Source organism: Parasteatoda tepidariorum, chromosome 9 (assembly GCF_043381705.1).
Source record: "Parasteatoda tepidariorum isolate YZ-2023 chromosome 9, CAS_Ptep_4.0, whole genome shotgun sequence".
NCBI lineage: Eukaryota > Metazoa > Arthropoda > Arachnida > Araneae > Theridiidae > Parasteatoda > Parasteatoda tepidariorum.
The window spans coordinates 19,534,522-19,555,491 of NC_092212.1; the positions used below are offsets into that span (position 1 = coordinate 19,534,522).

Consider the following 20,970-nt stretch of genomic DNA (forward strand, 5'->3'; position numbering starts at 1 on the left):
AATATGGAGCAAATTTAGGATATAAGAGAACATTTCTTTAAATATTGAGAGTGTCTTTTTTCTGAAAAGTTTTAAAAGAGTATGGTTAAGAAAAACTCCTAGAACGTAATAAAATCAGATAACTAAGTTAATTAAATTAAATTAAATAATTTAAAGGCATTCTTAGAATGCAAATTTACAAACAGATAAAAGTCATAATCAATAACATTTAAATTACTATGAGAAATCAACAAATCATAATACTAACCAATATTCATGAAAGTCAAAACTAACATAAACTAGATCGGGACAGCTGAATTCCAATATATGCTTTAAATATGCATCATTAATTATCTTTTCTTTGCCACATTGTTCCATGAGATTAACTATGACTTGAGATTTGTAAACACTTAATTCCTCTTCAAAATGTTTTTCAAATGCCACTTGAGTTTCTTCTTCTCCTATACAAGAAATATTTTTTGTAAAATTTAGATTATTGATATTTAAAATATAAAGGGGTGTACTCAGTTTTACTCTGTAGTGGGAAAAGATCAAGTAATTTGACTTGCTACAGAAAAAAGAATTCATGGATGATATACATAGTACACAACTACACAATGAATATCTTAACTAAGTCTGACAGAGTTTCTAAATCAAACAGTTTAATTCCAACTGGTCATCAAATCTTAGCAATCTGATCTTACCCCACTTTTCCATTATGCGTATACACTTAAACAGATTTTAAAAACATTAAATTTTTCAAATGATTTTTAAAGTCTGTTATGAAAAAAATCAAAAAAATAAAATGTATTGATACTTCATAAAATTTCATTCAATTCCTTACAAACTGAATTTATGTTTAAAAAATTTAATGTTATGAATATATTTTAAGTAGCCATTTTAAAACTATTTATTTAATGAAATATAAATAAATTAAAAGTTTAAGCAAAGAAAGTACGAATTTTAAACTAGTTAACAGTTACAATTTTACCAAATTAATGTAAAACTAAAGCCAATTATATATTTAAAATAAACTTTAAACATATGTTGGGGTAATTTACATAGATAAAACTAGTTTTTTTTAACACACTTTAACAAGATATTTATAAAAAAAATAAACAAAAACATTTAAAGTCTGCAACAAATTTTATATTTTTTACCTTAAGCTAGCATTACTTCCCTACAAATTGAAATTTATCTAAAAATATATTCAAATAACTGTCTAAAATTAATTTCTGTGAACTTCTATACCTTAAGGAATGTAGAAATTCAAACAAAAAAATTATTATCATAACTTGGTGCAAATAAATTATCAAAACAAAAAGAAATCAAAATTATGGTACAGTGAAACATTCCCATGTTGCCCACTAGAGGGACAGCAATGTAATGATCCACTCTTACAGGTGATCAATATATAAAATAAAAATTCTATTGTTTTTAACAGTTTGACACTTGATCTTTAAGCTGAACTTAAATAGGTGGTCAACTTAACAGGTTGCGCTGTATTTCTTTGCTTACAGTAAACAGTTCTTAAGTAAGAGATGGGGACAGCTTTCTTCCTAACATTTTACCCATTATCTCTTTTATCCTTTTTATGTGATTGCTTTGTTTTTGACTTGTCTTTTCTTTACTGATCACCCCTTTACATCCTTATATCTTTATACTTCCTTGATAATTCCACAACTTACTATTTTTCTTGCAACACCTGATAAGGATAGCCCTAATTATTTAGAAAAGTGTAACTTTGTGTTATCTGTTAATGATGTCCAAATGAAGTTATAATAAATATATTTTTTCATACTTTTAATTGCTTGATATTGTATGATATTCCACCCGAAAGGATAAAATAAGGAGCCATGATGGCTCAGTGGTTAAAGCACTGAATTTGTCACAGTTGAAACTGAGAACTGAGGTTTGATTCTCAGAGGAGGCTTGAAACCCACCCTGCTTCAGATCAATGGGTACGTTCTATGCATAGGCGTTCAGATCAAAGGCGTTCTATGCACAGTGCTGGCCACATTGTTATAATCGTGCCGTTGGAAATGAAATTGCGGAGACTTAACCTCCATGATCTCCCTAACCAATAACAAATTGTAGAGGGAAAAATTAACTTGAATAGAATGTAACTACCTGAGAGGCAAGCTTGCACCCTAAAAAGTGAAAAAGCAATACAAAATTTCAAAAATTAAAACATAAAAACCTTTATCCAACTGAGGAGGTGGTCTGTATTTATATCCAGGCTGACTCCAAAATATAGGAACAGATCCTCGAACTTGTACAAAAGATACTATGTGAGATGCATATTCAAATATCTGTTCAGTTTCAACATAATTTGCACATTTTCCAGATTCATCGACTCCTCTACGCTTGTATCGTGTACCAGCTCGATGACGGCTTCTTCGGGATATCAAAATCATTGTGTAGTTTTTTCCTGTCACATCAGGTAAAAGTGTAGGTGGTGGAAAAAACTTTATACCCTCAGCTGAAAGAGATTCAGCATCGTCAATAATATCTATCCAGCACTGTTCGATTTGTACAAATCCTTGAATGACCGGAGTGATCCAAGGATTACATAATGGGTCCTAGAAAAAAATACAGTTTTAAAATTTAAAACAAATATAAACTACATATTATGTGATATATTTCTTCATAATTGATATAAAATAACTACGCATTTAATAAGTTGTAATAGCACTTGTGTTGAACTAAACACAACGACAACACTAAATGGATATAATTTAAACATGTTTCTTACCATCTTAGAAGCAAATTATTTTGCACATAGCTAATAGAAAAATATAATTTAACAATTTAAAGTCAGTCTTAATGGCTTTTAGTCTCTAATTTGATTTATTTATCAGTCTAGTTTGAAATATGCATTTTCTTTCTATTATTCATTATCAATGAAATCAGAGTTTTTAAAAATTCACACCTTAAAATATATTTACAAATAAAAATCCACAAAAATATTGACTTAAAAAAATCTTACATTTGTGCTTATCAGCTCTGAAACCATAAATTTATTCCAGAAAAATCGATCATCTATTTTTTTCCATAAAGGTACACCATCAAATTCAGGATCCTTTGATTGGTAATACTGCCTTTGAACAGAATTGGTCAAATCACCCGTAAAAGAATAATAAAAGGAATCTGTGTCTGTAAACATTTTAGTAAACTCCTGAAATATAGAACATTAGATATTGAATAACTTAACACAAATTTTTATGAACAGAAATTTTTAGAAGAATTAAAAATATAAATGCAAAGAATGAAAAAATATTATATGCTAAAAGATTCTATTTAAATAAATCTACACACCTGACCGCATATGTACCAAATTATAACTGGCATCGGAAAATATGTTAATATTGATAACTTTTCTGTCTTATAACTTTACTTAAAACTTTTTCTTAAGGTTCTTAAAAAGAATATTATTCTAAAAATGTATTTTTATAAGTTATAAAATAATCACAATATGAATAATGGATAAAGATAAAAAAAATTACAAAAATGTTCCATAACTTTTTAAGCATTATTTTTTTTCCTAAAAAGAAAAAAAAAACTTTCTGATAACTGAACAGGCTTTTAACTGAAAAAAACCATATTATTCAATGGGGAAGTAGTTCATAACAGGAAAATTTTAGTACAATTTCACCCAGGGGCTTATGGAGAGATAATAGAAGAAGAAAAAATAAATGAAGCAGTCAAAAAACAATTTTTGAACTTTTGTTGCAAATAAATTTTAAAAAAGACTTTTAATTTATAACTGAATTTAATTACTGAAGTGTAGAAAACACTCTTATCATTTACTTTTCAATTTGTTTCTATTTTTTAAATTTCTGAAAAAGGCAAGTTGAATGAAGCAATACGAAAAAGTTAATAATGTACTTAAAATTAAATTCTCTTTCCATGACAGAGGAATAAAAATTTTACATTGTTTAAAAGTGCAATCTATTTTTAAGTTGATGAAAAGTAATTTCAAAATTCTCAGCAATTTTAACATAATATGACTAATTTGAGTATCATTTTCAGGCATAAATTTTGTTGTTTTGTAGTGTGAATCAAATGTATTGCTCTAAAGTTAATGTTATTTTGCTTTTGCAGGTTATAGTAGTTTTTTATACTTAAAAATATATTATAAGGTAAAAATTTAAAAATTTTTTGGTGGTTTTATATCTCAAAGAATTTATATTGCTTTTTGTTAAAATTTTGAAAAAATAAGTTTATTTCATAGATTATAACTTGCTTATTGCTTTAAAATTAAATATTAATAAGTGCAAACTATTAAGTTGATCAAAAGTAATATCAAAATTCTCAAGATTTTTAACATAATCTGTCTAATTTGAATGTCATTTACAGGCCTAAATTTTGCTGCTTTGTAGTGTGAGTCGAAGGCATTGCCCTAGAATTAATATTATTTAGCTATTATGGGTGATATTAGCTTTTTTATACCTAAAAATATATTATAATATATAAATTTATTAATTTTTGAGCCGTTTCAAATCTTAAAAATAAATTTATCACGTTTTTGTCAAAATTTTGAGAAAACAAAAGTTTATTTTACAGATCATCTTGCTTATTTTTTAAAGAAAAATGACTTTATTAAATCTTATATGTTTTAGTAATAATGCTACAGTTAACATTTTATAAATTTAAACTTATTTTGTAAGTTCTTAAAGTTTGGAGTTATTTTAAAATAAATTGAAAAAAAGCTATTTTTTCCACATATCATCCATCAAAACTTATAGTACACTTATTAGTAGACAGGATGTTACAAAATATCAACACTTATGCCGCATAATGACCAAAGTTGACTCAAATGACCAGCCGACTTTGACTGAACTTAGTACACAAACTGTAAATGTTAACTGCTAAACTTGAAAATAAAATGTTGACTCACCTCTATAACTCTCTTTTCTAACTTTTCTCTATCTCTCAGTTCTTTAGGTTGCTGTTAATAACAAATGAAAACCTTTAGTAAAAAAAATTTTTAAGAATGACTGTACTGATCTATTTTCATTGCGAAAAAGAGTAAATACTTCTATAGATCAACAAGTTATAACTTTTCTTTTTAACTTCTATTTATTGTTTAAAAAAAGTCCCAAGTTTTTATGAGTAAATAACAATTCGTAAATCATTCCTTTTTCAACAAAAAATCCAAATGCATGAAATATTATTTTACAACATGTATCTTTAAAACATTCACAATTATGTTTCTTACTTTTATTCCCTCTATTTATATTCTTAAGGACTGTGGAAGAAATCTTTTCAGGGTTCAAACAAATGGTTGATGCCAACAAAAAAAAAAGAGGCTTAGGGAGTATAAAAAAATATTTATTGACCAGGTGATCAGTTACAGACCCAGATGGGAGAAAAGTATATAAAAATGTACAGTGAATGTTAATGAAGAAAGTACTAAGCATCAATACTATAAATATGATGGATACTCATTAATTTATATGAATCTAACTTGGTATATTAGGCAGAACAAAAGTATAGTCTTTCAACAAATTATATACATTTTCTAAAATAAAAGAAACTTAATGAAATGAATAAAAATGTATGAAAACAAATACATGTGGTACATATCTGGGATAAAAAGAGCACATCAGTTAAGGTACAAAGTCACAAACTGCTAAAAAAAGCTATGTTTGCAACACCTAGATAATTATGTTCATAATATGCAATAAAATTGAGATGTGTGATATTTTTCCTTTCACAAATTAAGCTAGGAAAGAATTGGAAATACTTTATACCAAGAAATGGTTCACCCTTTTTAATAAGGATGAGTAAAAAAAATCTATGCAATGAAGTTTTTTAAAAAAACTGTGGAATTAATTAGAGAAATAACTTTAATATTTTATTGAATAGTATGTAACCTTCAACTATTTCAGCAGCAAGGAACCAGATATAACAGAGTTGATAGGGAATGAAAGCATAAACACTTCTCAGTACAGTTAATTGGGAAATGTATGTTTCAATGGAAAATGGGTTCTGTTCTTAAACTTATGAGTTAGAATCTTCTGAACAGCCTTGAGAGCAACCACAATTAGGGTGGTTTTATGGAAATAGAAAAACGGTAGGTGTTAAACGAAAGACTAAAGCAGATTGAAATTCTGGAAAATGTATGGAAAAAATCTTTATTAAACAATGGATGATGATGATAGATAAACATATTAATAATAAAACAAAATTATCATAGTTGGCCTAAGAGTCCATGATTGGTCAAAGCTTATTGAAACAGAATAAAGTAATAAAATATAAACATTTTGAAATGAATTATCAATTTATTCATAGTAATGAAATGTAAGTTTCAACTCTTTATGTTAACAACTATATTTTAAACAATATTTTATAATAAAATACTAATTTTGAAATTATGTTGCAATGTTAAATTCTAATTAAACATTTACTAAATTAAAAAAAATAAAATATTTTTACAATATATTTAAAATATTGTTTAAAATTTTTTTTAGTAAAAAAACTATAAAAATGAGATAACTTACTCAAGCAGATACCAGATTATAGACACACTAATCACATTATTGCTATAAACACAATCTTACTAGTTTATATAAATTTAGTACTAGAATATGACAAAAGAATTCTAATTTACAACATTAATAAAGCATCAATATTGTTTGCTTAACTAAATAAAAAATGTAAAAAGATTCATAAAAATAGCATATTCTTATGAGGGTTAGTTTGCAAACATTCACCATAAGTTTTGTTAGCTGCCAGTTTATAAGTAATAAATAAAGGCATGTAAACCAACACCAAGGCATACCTTTATGGCTAAATTTCCTGAAAATCTCCAAGGTCCTGTTTCCATCAATAAGACAGGAATCAGAACTTTATTTGTCAGGAAAGATGCGGCTGAAAATAATGTGTCACTAACCTGTGAATGGAAGGTTTTCTTACCAACAGTTGATTTGAAATTTACACTTATATTGACGATGAGATACTTTCAATTTTCTTTCTAATAAAAGAACTGAGAGCTTTTGTGTAAGAGTAATTCAAAGGGTAAATGAAATATAAAATGATAAATAGTTTAATATTTAATTCTATAGAACCAATATGGAAAAAATAATTGAAATTTAAAAACATAAAAAACTCAAGTTATTGATTTTTTATTTTATTTATTCCAGCTTGAATTTAATGAAGAGAATTATCTCCCACATAACAGAAGGCCTTATAAGAAAGCTGTAATCTCAGAAAATTTTTTAATTCATTCTTTTTTTTAAAAAAATCACAAAATAAAATACTGATTTTACCGATAATGTTGAATTACATTAAACATTAGAAAGCCCAAAATTACAATGAACATTTAAAGAATAGCAGCAAAAATATTTTGTTATTTAAATGAAATAATTATGTAAATGAAGTAATTAATATATTTTAGTAAAATTTAGTTGACTTTCATTAAAAAATGTGCTATCCTTTTTTTAAGAGTTCTTCTTTGTAAGCACTTAAAGAATTCTTCATTTGATTAAATAAGGTAGCAAATCAACAGTAATCAAATTTTGTTGATGCCATTTTACAGAAACAGGAATTAAATTTTATAAATGCATATAAGCCATTGCAAAATTCCTATTTAGTTCAAGAATAAAAATGTTGATAATAGGTAACAGGATTACTGTCTATGTAATTATTTAATAAATAATAAAAAAAAAAAAGCTTTGAAAATATTTTTGTATTGAATGAGGGTTTTTTTTTTATTATTATTATTATTCAACCATAGTAAAACAAAAATGACTAACTTGATGATCTGCTGAAATAATATGGGAAAATAAAATTGTATCGAAAAAATTTCTGAGCATAAGCACATTATTTATGATGATGACAGACATATATTTGCCAAAGGGCTAGATTCTTGAAAATGCTGATTTGTTTTATTGCGATACCATTACCTTAACTTATTAGTCACTGATATCTAGTTAGGTAATATATATTTTGTCTAATCTGCAACTAATTTCAATTAAATTAAATAGTTAGGTTATAATTGAACATTATTGTAACTTATGACTGTTTTTCTTTTAAACTTATTTATCACTTCTGATAAGTTTTATTCTGATTAGTTTACAGAAATCTTCAAACACTGGGAATCGGTCACTCAGTTCAGTTCAAGTTTAATATATAATAAAAAAAGTTTTCGTGGTAAGTAAATAAAGAATAAAAGTTTATTTATGACTAGCCTTTCGATTGGACAATAAGGATACCTGTGATTTTTTTCGCTTATTTCAATTTAATTTCTTTATTAAAAATATATCATGCATTAATTTTAATATTTTCGAATTCCTCATTGCAAGCACTAACAGAATTTTTTATTTGAAGAAATAAGGTGAAAAATAAACAATAATGATACTTTGTAAATGATATATTGCAACAAGAGGAATTAAACTTTAAAAAATAATTTCTAACCATAGAAAAATTCCTATTTACTCAAAGAACAGATAAGAACATTACTGTGCAGTTAAATATTTAATGCCTAGTAAGAAAAGAAACTGCATTGGTAAATAATTACTTTAAAAAATCCTGCTGCTTTACTTAGAAAAAAACTGTTGGTTTAATGTTTCACTGAAATTATATGGTAAAATTAAATTACTTCATCTGAATATTTAAAAATTAGCACATAGATTGTATTAATGATATAAAATATTTTTCAATTGACTAGATTTATAAAATCACTGGTTCCTTTTAAAGCAATACTGAATACCTAAATAATCAGCCCAATATTTAAATATACTTTAAATTTAAAAAAAGTATCTAAATGCATTCTGATATCTAAATAAATAAATGAATATAAGAAATATGTTTATTTATTCAGATTTCAATTGATTTACTTATCTATTGTTCTTTAAATTTTATCTTATTTGCTATTTATCTATTGTTCTTTATTATCTATTGTTCTTTAAATTTTTTTATTTATCTATTGCTTTTAAATTTTAGAAACTTCCTAAAACACTTTATTAATAAAAAAAACTCTATTTTCATGATTATTTTCTTTTTCAGACAAGAAAAAAAGTTCAAACATTTATAAAATTTTAAACATTAAATAGAACTTCTTTTTGTTAGCATAATTTATTACTCCTTAAATAGCTACTAAAATTATGAATACTTATAATAACAGTTCTTCAATCAAGTTTTTAAAAGTGGTAAATTATCAAAATTTTACATTAACAAAATTAAAAAATAATTGTAAAAAAAGTTTCAAAGTGTAAAATAGTTAATAATAATATAAAGACAAAGAATGTGCTTTAAAATACTTATTAAATAATTACTTATCATTATTCTTTAGTAGATATAGGGACTAAAGCAATTTTTTTTGTTTATAATATTTTATTTACTATCAGATAGGATTTAAACGTCTATCTTTTAGAAAACATTTTTCATGTTTTTGTTTAAAAAATAAAACTTATTTTGGCTTCTTTTCCTGAGTCTTGTGAAGTGATTTGGCTAAATACCAAGTCCATTTTTGTCATTCATCCAATTATCTGAATCAAAACTGTAACAGAAAATAAATAACAAAAAAGAAGGAATAGAGTAAAAAAAATTCTAATAAATACTGTGCAATACTTGCTTCATAAATAATCCTGATATTAAATTTTCTCTACAAAAAATTTATCGAAAAGAGCGTTCTAAATAAAACAGTAAAATACTGATTTTAAATGTAATAAAAATTCTTCGTAAAAAAAGGCAAATAAAAAACATATTTTTAAAAATATTTTTTCTAAAGTTTTTTATGCACTCAGAAATGCAAATGAATGTTATAATTAAAATATGCAAAATGTATTGTAATAAAAAATATTTAAAACGTCTGACTTCAAAGATATAATTTTTGGGGGGCTTTTCTTTCATATTACAGATCTTAAAAAAAAGAAGAAAAAGAAAAGAAAAGAATAGCTTCCAAAAAATATTACCAAGTCAAAAGAAATATATCTAGATGTGAACATTCCTGAAAAGATTTTGCAACATTAAAATGAAATCCAGTTCTACATAATATTCAGAAGTTTTGTAAAATCTTGTCAAGTTTTAAAACTATTTCAAAATTCGGAGAGCAATGCTTGAAGATTTCTGTAATTGTTTGGAGATTTATGGCCTTTGGGTTACAGTTTGAGATTTCCTGGGCTTGGAATATTACATTTATTGAAGCGATATATGGCTGAACAAAATTTTTTCTCTCTCTTAAAACAAAATAAATTTTAAACTTTCTGATGAACAAAACTGGCAGCTAGCAAAAGAACAAATTGAATGGATATAAAAAGAGAACAACCAATTCTCATTGACATTACATAGGGGTGCACAACTTACAGCTCTCTAGCTGTTGCATGCATCTCACAACACTCGAACCATAAAAAAGCATATTATTACAATTTTTGTATCAAAAGATCAAAAAAAACAATCTGAAATTTTGAATCATGCATCTGAGTCATCACTATTTGATGTGCATTTTTGTGTTGATTTCATCTTAAATTCAAGTGAACTTTGGAACGTTTATAGAGCCCTTTTTGCTATGGATTTTAACAGGATCTTTGAAAATAGATATTTTTAATTTGATATTAATATGACTCACCAATTTCAAATTACAGAATTATATAATCTGATCTTTACATGCTTTATTGATGCTGATTCATCATAAATTGAAGTTATCTTTAATTTTTTTTAATGCAGTTATTGCTACTTATTTCCCCAAGGTTTTTAATGACCCAATATTTTTAAGCATGCTTTTTTAACATCATTCAAATAGTGAATGCTGATGTCTTTGTTAATTTCATAAACGTTATAAGCATGTATTCAAATTTGAACCAATTTCAGAGTAAATGCAAGAGATCTTATGATTACTCTTCTTTGTAGTAGTACTTGTTAAGCTTTTGGAAAATGCTTTAATCTATATTTTAAATCAATATTAGTATGATATGCAAGTTTTGAAATGTGCGATTAATCAATATCATTTTGAATGTGCGATTAATCAATATCATTTTGGTGCAGTTAATTTGTATATCATCAAAATCTAAGTGGTTTATGTGATCTGTGGGGTTTTTAAATTAACTATATTTTAATACAATATTTATTAAAATACAAGACTAAAAGTGCTTTAAAAAACTGCTGAAAGTTTGACATTCATAAGACCTCTTAAAACCTTTTAAGGTTAAATGTCCTAAAGTTGAAGTATATTCCCAACTAAAGTATATTAAGTCAACTGATCACTTTTATTTTGGGTACATGGTTTCGTTTTAATTTAAATTATTTCAAAATCTTTAAAGTATTTAATTGGTATTTATATTACCCAATAAAATAATTAATTTAAAATAATTAATTTTTTTTTGTTTTTAATGTATGAACATTTAAGTTATTTTTATTGTAAAAAATTTTTCCAAAATAGACTTTAGTATTATGTAATTCAAAATGCTTATAATCATATTGATAAATTTGTTTTCTTATCAGAAGGGGATGCATAAAGTATCAGTTTTACATTCTTCCACTACTAATGAATTCAGATATTTAATAGTATTTAATTTTATGCAAATATTGCTAAGTTGACTATTAAAAAGGATTTAATGATCTGTTGTTATAAAAATTATAAATGCTGTCAACATGCTTAAATATTTGGTCATGTGACCATTCATTCATCAACCTATACTGCAAGTGATGCTTCGTTGAAAAAAAGTTGTGCACCCCTATATAATGATGTATAAGAAAATACATGAAAAGACATCTTACTTTTCTATTTTTTACTTGAGCAGTCGCAGATTTCAGCGTGTTCCAAGTTTTTTGAAAAGCTTTTTGCTGTGTATCTGTGGTATTAGTTGGTTTTTCAGCTTTTCTCGGATTGAAACGATGCTTTTTACAAACCTGAAATTTTAAAATTTTAGTATTAGATAAATTATGATTAAAATTCAATCTAAAATTTTAAAGAACAACAAAATAAAACTAAACTCAAACATCTTATTACAAATTTTACGGTTTAAAATTTGCAACAAGCATTCAAAGAAGACTGAAGATATATAAAATTTTAAATTAAATTAATGTATATTAAAAAAATTTGGTTGATACCGTCTTGTAAAAACTAAAAAAATAAATTATGTATATTATGTATTATAATTTTTTATAGAAACAGTAAACTAAACCCATTTTTCATAAAATAAAGCATTCATTTGATGCTTTTCATTAACTTATACTTCAGAAATAGAAAAATGAACTTTTGAGGATTTTCAAAATTTCAAAAATGATATTAAAATGACATGACGGTGTAGATATTTTAACTCTCTAAAATACCTTAAAAGCAATGAGTATATAAAGAAAATAGTTTCTCAGAACATGATAGAACAAAGAAAAATATCAACCAAATTTCATTCAAAATGCAATTGAAGTTTCAAAACTCCTATGTATAGCATGCTACACAACTCTGTATTGATGGTTGTAATTACCCAAAATATTAGAAATTTAGGAAGTGACTTGGAGACATTATTTTAAACAATATAAATTTTCAGAAATTTTTAAATAGAAAAACTAAGTTTTTAAAAAAATTAGGATGATACCATCCATAGATCACAAATATGCAACTACACATGTATTTCGCACATTGGATTTGAGTTTTACTCTTAAAACATGTTACCAGGAGTGAATATAATTGTAAATTTTGTGTTCAAAGCATTAGGTTTTATTTCATGATGTTTGAAAAAAAAAACCTTCCAAAATCAGTAGATTTAATTATTCATTGTAAATGCACATCGTAAATAGACTTCTTTAAATATATCATAATGTAGGAGACAAAACAACAATTTAGAAAATAGATTGTTATTGTGCAACACTGCTAATTATTGTAACTGTTCAGAAAAGAAGTTTTGCATCCCAAAATTTTTTTTAAAAAATAAGCTTCGCTTTGGATATCCTTAACTGATTGTCTTGAGACAAGGCTACAATTTACTACAAAAATTCTTTTTACGTTTATTCTTTATGAGAAACTTTAGTCTAATTAATCAGTATATAATGTAAAAAATTTGAAAAATATTGGAGTTCAAGTTTAACTGTTTTGGGTTAGGTTAAAAATTTGATCGATAATTCTAGAAGGCTTACTTTAAATAAATAATTTGTTAATTGAAAAATAATCTGCAAATTGTAAAATAATCTGTGTTATAAAATGGTGGAAATTTACAAATTTAATCCCTGCTGTGAGATTCACTCAGCAATTTTAAATTTCACTCTGCAAGATTTAATAGAGAAATAAAATTTGTCCTATTTTTTTTTTAAACAAAAACTTTTTTTTTGGATAACACTGTTCCACTATTTAATGTTGTTGTTCAACACATTTTGTTTCAGATACCAAGAACTAAGAAAAGTAAATCTGAATCTATTAGCAAACATAATATGATAAACCTTGTTGAGAGCTACATCTAATAAACATTAAATCCCTATTACTCACAATATAGGAAAATGCATATAATTCATCATGATTCTTAGATCTTAGATATAAATGCATATAATAATTTACTACAGATAAATCATTCAAATTTATCACATATAAAAAATGATACATATTCATAAAAAATAACATACCTCAAACTCAACATCTGGAAGCTGCTGCTGATTTAATGGTAAAAGAGCTATCTTCTGAATTTTATAAACATCATGACCCCCAGGTAACACACCAACAACAGCACGGTCACGAATAACAGCTAACCTTTTGTCAATATCTGGAAGTTTTAACATATTTTTACTAAAGGCTGTATTCATTTTAATTTATAACATTAACTGAAAAAAATATTGATGAACAGTATTCACATTGATTGTTATTAAAATGTCATTTAAAATATTTTAAAAATTTCTATTAAAAGAGAAAATGATAGTCTGAATATCTTTATTTTCCTTTCGGTATAAAAAAAGTTTAATTGAGTTAATTCAGGAAATTTTTCAACTCAAATAAAAGGCAATACATGATAATCAATAAACTCTAATAAAGCAATAATTATTTTTTTTTTTAAAGCGACTAAACTGTAGAATGAAAAACAAATATAAAGCAATCAGGGTTATCAGAGTCAAAGATACTTTTATAAAAAAGGTACGTAGTAAGGTTTTTTTCAAAAATACAAAAATAAATGTTCAACTAAGATTTAATTAAATGTTAAAGATAATTGGTTAAAATAAGTTTTTCATCTTATAAAAAATTTTTAGACAAATATTTATATAATTAAAAAAAAAAAATGACAAATACTTAAATAACAATTTATCTCAAAATAATTCATTACATTAGAATGCTTTTCAATTCAAGTTTGATTAAACTATTCATAAAGAAAACTGAAAGCATACTCTAATTCCTGTTCCCTCAGAAAATTAAATGAGCAAAATCAAACATGAAAATAAATAGTGGATTAAAGTACCCACAAATACAATTTGCTTATAACTCATACAATTTTTTACATGCCTTAACTTCAAATACTTACATTAGTTAAAAATAAATATATCTTTACTAACTAATATCTAAATTAGCAATGTAGCTATATATTAAAACGATTTTTTTATTAGTAACAAATAAAAATTAATACAAAAGTCAGTGCTTTAAAAAACAAATATTAACAATAATTGTTTTTTTAAATACTAATTTTTATATTAATTTTAAGCAAAACATTTTTGAATACTTACCTTGCTGAATGGTAAATTTTCCAATTAATCCAAAAACAATACCAATGCATACAAAATCTGACAATTGTTCAACATCTTTAGCTAATAAAAAAATTCAAGAGATTATATGTCAGAAAGACAGTGAAAAATTACAAAACCTTGTCAAGAAATAAAAAAAAGTAAAATAAAAAAACAATATTGATTTTACTGTAATAATATTTTGGTGATTTGTTTTAAAATTTTTAAACACGTTCTTATCCACTAATCCTACAACAAAATTACAGTAAATATAAAATCACAAAAATAATTTTAGTTCCAATATAGGGTTGAGAATTTACCATCTATAAGTTAAGAATAAATAAATGATAAATAAATAAATGAACAATAATAACTAAATAAATGATAAGTCCATTTTAATACAGTTTGCTTTTATATAAGAATACAGAAATAAAAAATATAAATTCTAATAAAACTAAAATTTTTCTTAATTCTAATTAATTAACTAGAACAAGTTTACTGATACAAAAATACAATATCAGGCAAGTTTTCAAAAATTATTGGAATTCAAGCTTTGCCAATTTCTAAATTTAAATTTTTGTAAACAAACTTGCAAACATGGCTTTTTATTAAAATATAGAAAAAACATTACTTCTCAGTTAACTGAGCACAAAAAGAAAAGTTTTCAAATAATTTAAAACTGCGCCAAAACAATTAATAACATTTAACAACTAAAATTTTTTCGTTATATGTATAATGTTTTCCACATTGTTCAAAATTTTTGGTTTTGTTTTGGATGATTTTTTTCGTCTCTTGAGGAAGTCTCTTTCGTCTCTTTTATACTTCCTTTCATAAAAAAGTTGCCAAAAAAATAATAAATGGAAGATTCTTGTATTGTGATCTTTGGCAGATTAATTGACAAATCAAGGTGAATTCTAAGTGACAACCAACGTGAAGCATAAAAAAAATCTTGGAAAGGGATCAACTTGAAGGGTATAACTCGTAGCAACCCTTTCGGCAAAAATTTGCATGTTTTTTTTTTAAAAAATGTATAAGTTTAAAATCTATTTGACACCTTGGCAATTGTATGAAATGGAATATCCCCAAAATAAATAAATAACTGGTGGGTTTTTAAATAATTAGCACTCTTTTAATCAAACCGTAACAAAAGCTTAATTTAGCTTTATAACATGGAGATATGATATTAGAAAATTAAGATGTAGTAAATGAGTTTATAAGTTAAAAGATATTCAGTTAGATAATTAAAATATAAATATTTATGCTTTCGATTTTTGTTTTGAGGTTATTATTAACAGAATCATTTCTAAATTCTTTAAGTTATTAAAAATTCATAATTAATAACTTTAATCAGAAAAAACACTATTCAAGCAAGACACGTTATGATATTCATCAACAATTAAAGATAATTATTTAATTATAAACATATTAATTATAAAAGAATATAAATAATGTTGTTGATAATCAAAGCTGGTTAGCCACTAGGGATAGACCAAACCAGGGTTGGCAAGTTTTTCACACATGACGGTTTTTACCGTCATGGCAAAAACCCTCTGTCAGAAACGTCAAAAACCCATAGTTTTGGTAAAACTGTATTTTTATTTGAGCCTAACTGCTTATAATTTAAAATTAATTGGTTTTTGAGCAATAAACTTAGAAAAAAAGTTGTTAAAAGATATTTAAGAACAGATTCTTGCCTTTTCCCAACATGAATATATCAAAACATACTATTTGAAGTAAAATATTAGGATACTAAACTAAATTTTCAACATTTCCAAGCATCATTTTGTTTGGCATATTACATTACTGAAGAATGTCACGATTGATTACTTTCATTCATAAAATCTTGCTGTGAGAAACACATGTACACATAAATAGAAAGCCTCATAAAATAAACTTTTTGTATCAATTTTGCTTTCAATATTTTACACAGAAATGAGACATGAAAAAGCCTGGGAAATCCTTTTAGAGTTTCAATATTTCTGTATGAATGGATATCCTTCTATAAGAATACATGTATATAGTTGCAAAATCATTAGCAATCATTTACAACATTCATTTATAAAGGCAATTATGTGAAAATAATATATTGTCCGCTACATGCCATATATTAAAGAAAACAGTAGGTTTTTGACGGTTTTTACCGATAAAAACACTATTTTTACCACTTTCGTGTCAAAAACCAGTTTTTTGTGGCAAAAACCCAACCCTGGACCAAACCCATGAGACCATGAACTGACAAAAAGGAACATACAAAAGGAACAGACAAAAAGGAACAAAACATAAGAATTCTGAAACAAATCCTCATTAACAAATCCCAGCATAATAGATGATGTTGAGAGATGAATTAAAGAATATTCCATAGTCTACAAATAAAGAGGTCTTATTTTCCTAGTCAAATTACAGACGTTTTCGGTGTCAACTAAGGAATTTTGACAAACATAATTTAAATAATCATATAAACAATAAGATAATGGATAAAATCAGTCCCTTGAATTCCCTTGATTTATTGAATTATTATTTGAAATAGATTAGTTTAAGTGTTACACTGTGAATTGTTATTATTAGTATTGTAATTCTTAATATTCATAATAATGATACAAAACGGATTTATTTCAAAACCGTAATTTCCATAGTGAATTTATTACTTCAATACAACTAACATGTAAGACACCCCTTTTTGTACCATATGTCAAAGAAACCTCAGAACTAAATCGTAATTTTAAAAAAATTTACTAAGTAAATTAAGTACTTAGTTTATATTTTGCTGTCTGTAATCGTAATGCATACACGTAAATGAGTAAACAGTAAACTTATAACAATTAAGAAAATTAAAATATTCAAAGTTCCTTAACATTTAATGATTACATTCGAAAAAACTGCGGTATTAAACTCTTCCAATGTAAAAAAAATTAAAAAATATTTTCAATCATATATTTAGACAACAAATAGAAATGATTCTCTTGATTCTATGAATAATTAATTTTTAGAAACCTATTTNTACCATATGTCAAAGAAACCTCAGAACTAAATCATAATTTTAAAAAAATTTACTAAGTAAATTAAGTACTAAGTGTATATTTTGCTGTTTGTAATCGTAATGTATACACGTAAATGAGTAAACAGTAAACTTATAACAATTAAGGAAATTAAAATATTCAAAGTTCCTTAACATTTAATGACTACATTAGAAAAAACTGTGGTTTTCAACTCTTCCAATGTAAAAAAAATTAAAAAATATTTTCAATCATATATTTAGACAACAAATAGAAATGATCCTTTTGATTCAATGAATAATTAATTTTTAGAAACCTATTTACTAATTTTTAGATATCTATTACTGGCACATAATGAAGCAATTTAAAAATTAAAAAAATCAATCAGAATTTAAGAAGAAAAATTTTCTAGCATGGAAAATTAAATAGAAATTCAACAGAATAAACAAATAGAGCGTAAACAAAATGAAGGCAAATATTGAATCTTTCGGGCATACCCAGTTTAGGTGTAAAAGATCCATCTTTACGACTGCACCATAAGCTATGATCTTCATTTAAAAGAACATAGTACTCACTATTCATTAACAATTCCATGTTTAGTTAATGAATTTATAAAAAAGAGAATTTCAATATGTTGTAAATCATTTTTTTGTTGTAAACAGATTATATTCAAACCGTCAAAACACCCGTACTCTTTAGAAGACGACTGATCAAAAAACAAAACCAGAAGAAAACCTCTTACTCTCAGTTAAAGTTACATACATATTAATTTTTTAATTTTTTAATAAGTTACATTTATTCTTGTTTATTCTCATTTAATTATTAAAATGGTTTTTGAAATTTTAATATTTCGAATAACAAAGAAGACAAAATATTTTAAAAAGAAATTGAAATAACGTTTCCATAATCGAAAATGAAGCAAACGTAGGCCGTTATAAACCTTCAACTTTAAAGATAAACAAACAAAACCTAGTAGACGATCAAATGATCTGTGATCTCATATTTTGATAAGTTGCTTTGCGAAGTGAAATAAATTTATTGTTAGTTCAAATAACTGTCGGAAAATGGATCCCGCAAGTCGACTCATTCTTAAACAAAATGAAAAGTCTATCAGAGAGTTAGATATGTCTAAATTACGTCCACTTTTGATTGAGTTTAAAATTTTTACCAACTTTATGTTAAGTGACATTTATGACACTAAATCTGAAGCCAATTTGTTTGATGAATTACCTACTCGAGGACCAAATGCCTTTTCAAAGTTTGTGAAAGTTTTAGAGAGAGCTGGCTATACTTCTCTGGCCAATGAATTAAAAAATACCCCTAAATATGCAGAAACACCCAAAGTGAAATCAGTATTTTATTCCATGAAATCGAAACCTTTGGGGTACTGCGTTATAATAAATAATGTACAATTTGACCTTCTCGAAGAAAGAATAGGTTCAGATGTTGATGCCAAAGAATTACAAAAACTTTTTAAAGAATTTTTGGGATTTTCTGTTGAAGTGAAGCATAATATGGAAGGTAAAGACATGAAAAGATACCTAAAAACTTTTGCAAAGTCTGACAAACTCAAAACAGTTGATTGCTGTTTTGTTATTATATTAAGTCATGGTGATAAACATGGGGTTGTCTATGGCACTGATAGTTATGCTCTTCCGAAGGATGAAATTCACAACATGTTTAGTAATATTAATTGTGAAAATTTAAGAAATAAGCCTAAAGTATTTTTATACCAAGCATGTCGAGGAAGTGGAGAAGATCATGGTATAGAAAGTGCAGACTCGCCAAATGAATTGGAATATAATGACTCTGTGACAAGAAATTCAGTAACAGAAACTACGGATGCCTTAAAGTTTAAAACGAATACTTCTCCAGTTTTGGATACTACAGACGCAGTGCCATTTAAAGCAAACTTTTCTTCTTCATTGAAAAAGGATCCTTCAGAAAATGATATTCTTATTGTACATTCATCACTTCCTGATCATAAAGCTTACAGAGATCATATACGTGGCTCTTGGTTTATTCAAGACATAATTACAGTTTTTGAAGAGGAATATAAATACTGTGACTTAGAATATATGCTGAAAAGTGTAAGCAGGAAAATTCAAAAACGTTTATCTATTAGAGGTCAAAAGAAACAAGTGCCTCATTCTGAAAGTAAGGGATTTAGAGCTTTGTTACATTTATGTAGCAATGAGGACTACAAAGGTTGTGATATGGCTGCAAGAGAGTATCTATTCCAATGATATTTATTTGGCTTAATTTAAACCAATGTTTTAAAACTATTAATGCTTTAAAAATTATCTTATATAGCGATGTATACTAAAGCCCTCTAACTTGCCCCTTAATCTAATGAAATTGTTTAATAATACAGTGGCTCTTAATTTATTTTAGCTATAGAACCTTAAATGATTGGGCTTCTTTTGGCAGAACGCCAGTATTATAAAAAGTAAAAAGTTTAGCAGCCATAAATATACTTTAAAAATAAGTCTATTAATTATTTTGAAAAGTTTAATGGAAAGGTAGAAATATTTAATTCTATGAATTTATTCGTGGTGCCTATGATGAAAGTGAATAAAATAAGCTGAATTATGGTTTTCCAAAAAAAAAACCTGTTGTAAACGTTGAGAAGAAGTTATCAGAGAAATATAATTCATTGTTTTTTAATTTAGTTATTTTATTTGGAATTGAAAAGCTTGATTAGAATTTATTATTGAATTTTTTCTAAATGCGTATCCCTTTCTCATTTTTTTTCAATATATTGTTATTAAAAAAGTATGTTTTTTTTTCTTCTTAATTTTGCTACTTTTTTTAATAGCATTTGACATAAATAAGTTAAAAAATCTTAATAAAACAACTGAAATATTATTTAAATTAAGAATTCTTGATTGGATATAAATATACATTACTGGTTTAAAAAATCCTAATTCTCCGATTCAGCAACAGGGTGTTTTTATAAATCATTATATTATTTTCAAATGCCATCTAGTACTCTACTGTTCTACAATTATGCTAATTTTCTCCCTCAACATTGGATTTTTGAGCTTTTGCGGCCTATTAGTCAAAAATGATTATGCATCCCTGATCTTAAATGTGTCATAAAATTTATTGTGATATTCTAACTTTTTTTTTTTTTTAGATTATTATTAATTTTGTAAGTTTTATATTATTAATGTATCAAAGAATTGGTGCCATGTTTTCTAATGACATGCTTCGTTTTAAATTCAGTTACTTTTTATTTACTTGCCGTATCTATATTTTTTAGTTTGAAAATTAAGCCATGAAGTTTATCATAAAGAAAATGTATTATGAGTTTTAGCTGAAATTATTTAATTTTTTGACCAATTGTTTAGCTGCATCT

At 25.5% G+C, this 20,970-nt stretch overlaps 2 protein-coding genes across 3 annotated transcripts in view; one reads left to right on the forward strand and one right to left on the reverse strand.

The window, feature by feature from the left end:
* Window positions 1-18,371, reverse strand: part of LOC107448175 (phosphatidylinositide phosphatase spermathreecae) — a 35,462-nt gene extending 17,091 nt beyond the window's left edge. The window contains exons 1-9 of one of the 2 annotated variants that reach the window (XM_043039546.2): window positions 18,107-18,311; window positions 14,620-14,700; window positions 13,537-13,673; window positions 11,701-11,832; window positions 6,767-6,877; window positions 4,880-4,930; window positions 2,969-3,157; window positions 2,180-2,561; window positions 248-440 (exon numbers count right to left, since the gene is read on the reverse strand). In XM_043039546.2, coding sequence (XP_042895480.1) covers window positions 248-440; window positions 2,180-2,561; window positions 2,969-3,157; window positions 4,880-4,930; window positions 6,767-6,877; window positions 11,701-11,832; window positions 13,537-13,673; window positions 14,620-14,700; window positions 18,107-18,203 — 1,373 coding nt within the window. In that variant the 5' untranslated portion in view covers window positions 18,204-18,311. Of the gene's footprint in view, window positions 1-247; window positions 441-2,179; window positions 2,562-2,968; window positions 3,158-4,879; window positions 4,931-6,766; window positions 6,878-11,700; window positions 11,833-13,536; window positions 13,674-14,619; window positions 14,701-18,106 lie in introns of both variants that reach the window. The other variant, XM_043039547.2, reaches the window with a different exon arrangement.
* Window positions 18,372-18,540: 169 nt separating this feature from the next.
* On the forward strand, window positions 18,541-20,065 carry LOC107448186 (caspase-9). The gene has a single exon (XM_016063301.3). It carries the CDS (start codon window positions 18,674-18,676, stop codon window positions 19,853-19,855), a length of 1,182 nt encoding a protein of 393 aa, XP_015918787.2. The 5' UTR covers window positions 18,541-18,673; the 3' UTR covers window positions 19,856-20,065.
* Window positions 20,066-20,970: the final 905 nt, after the last annotated feature.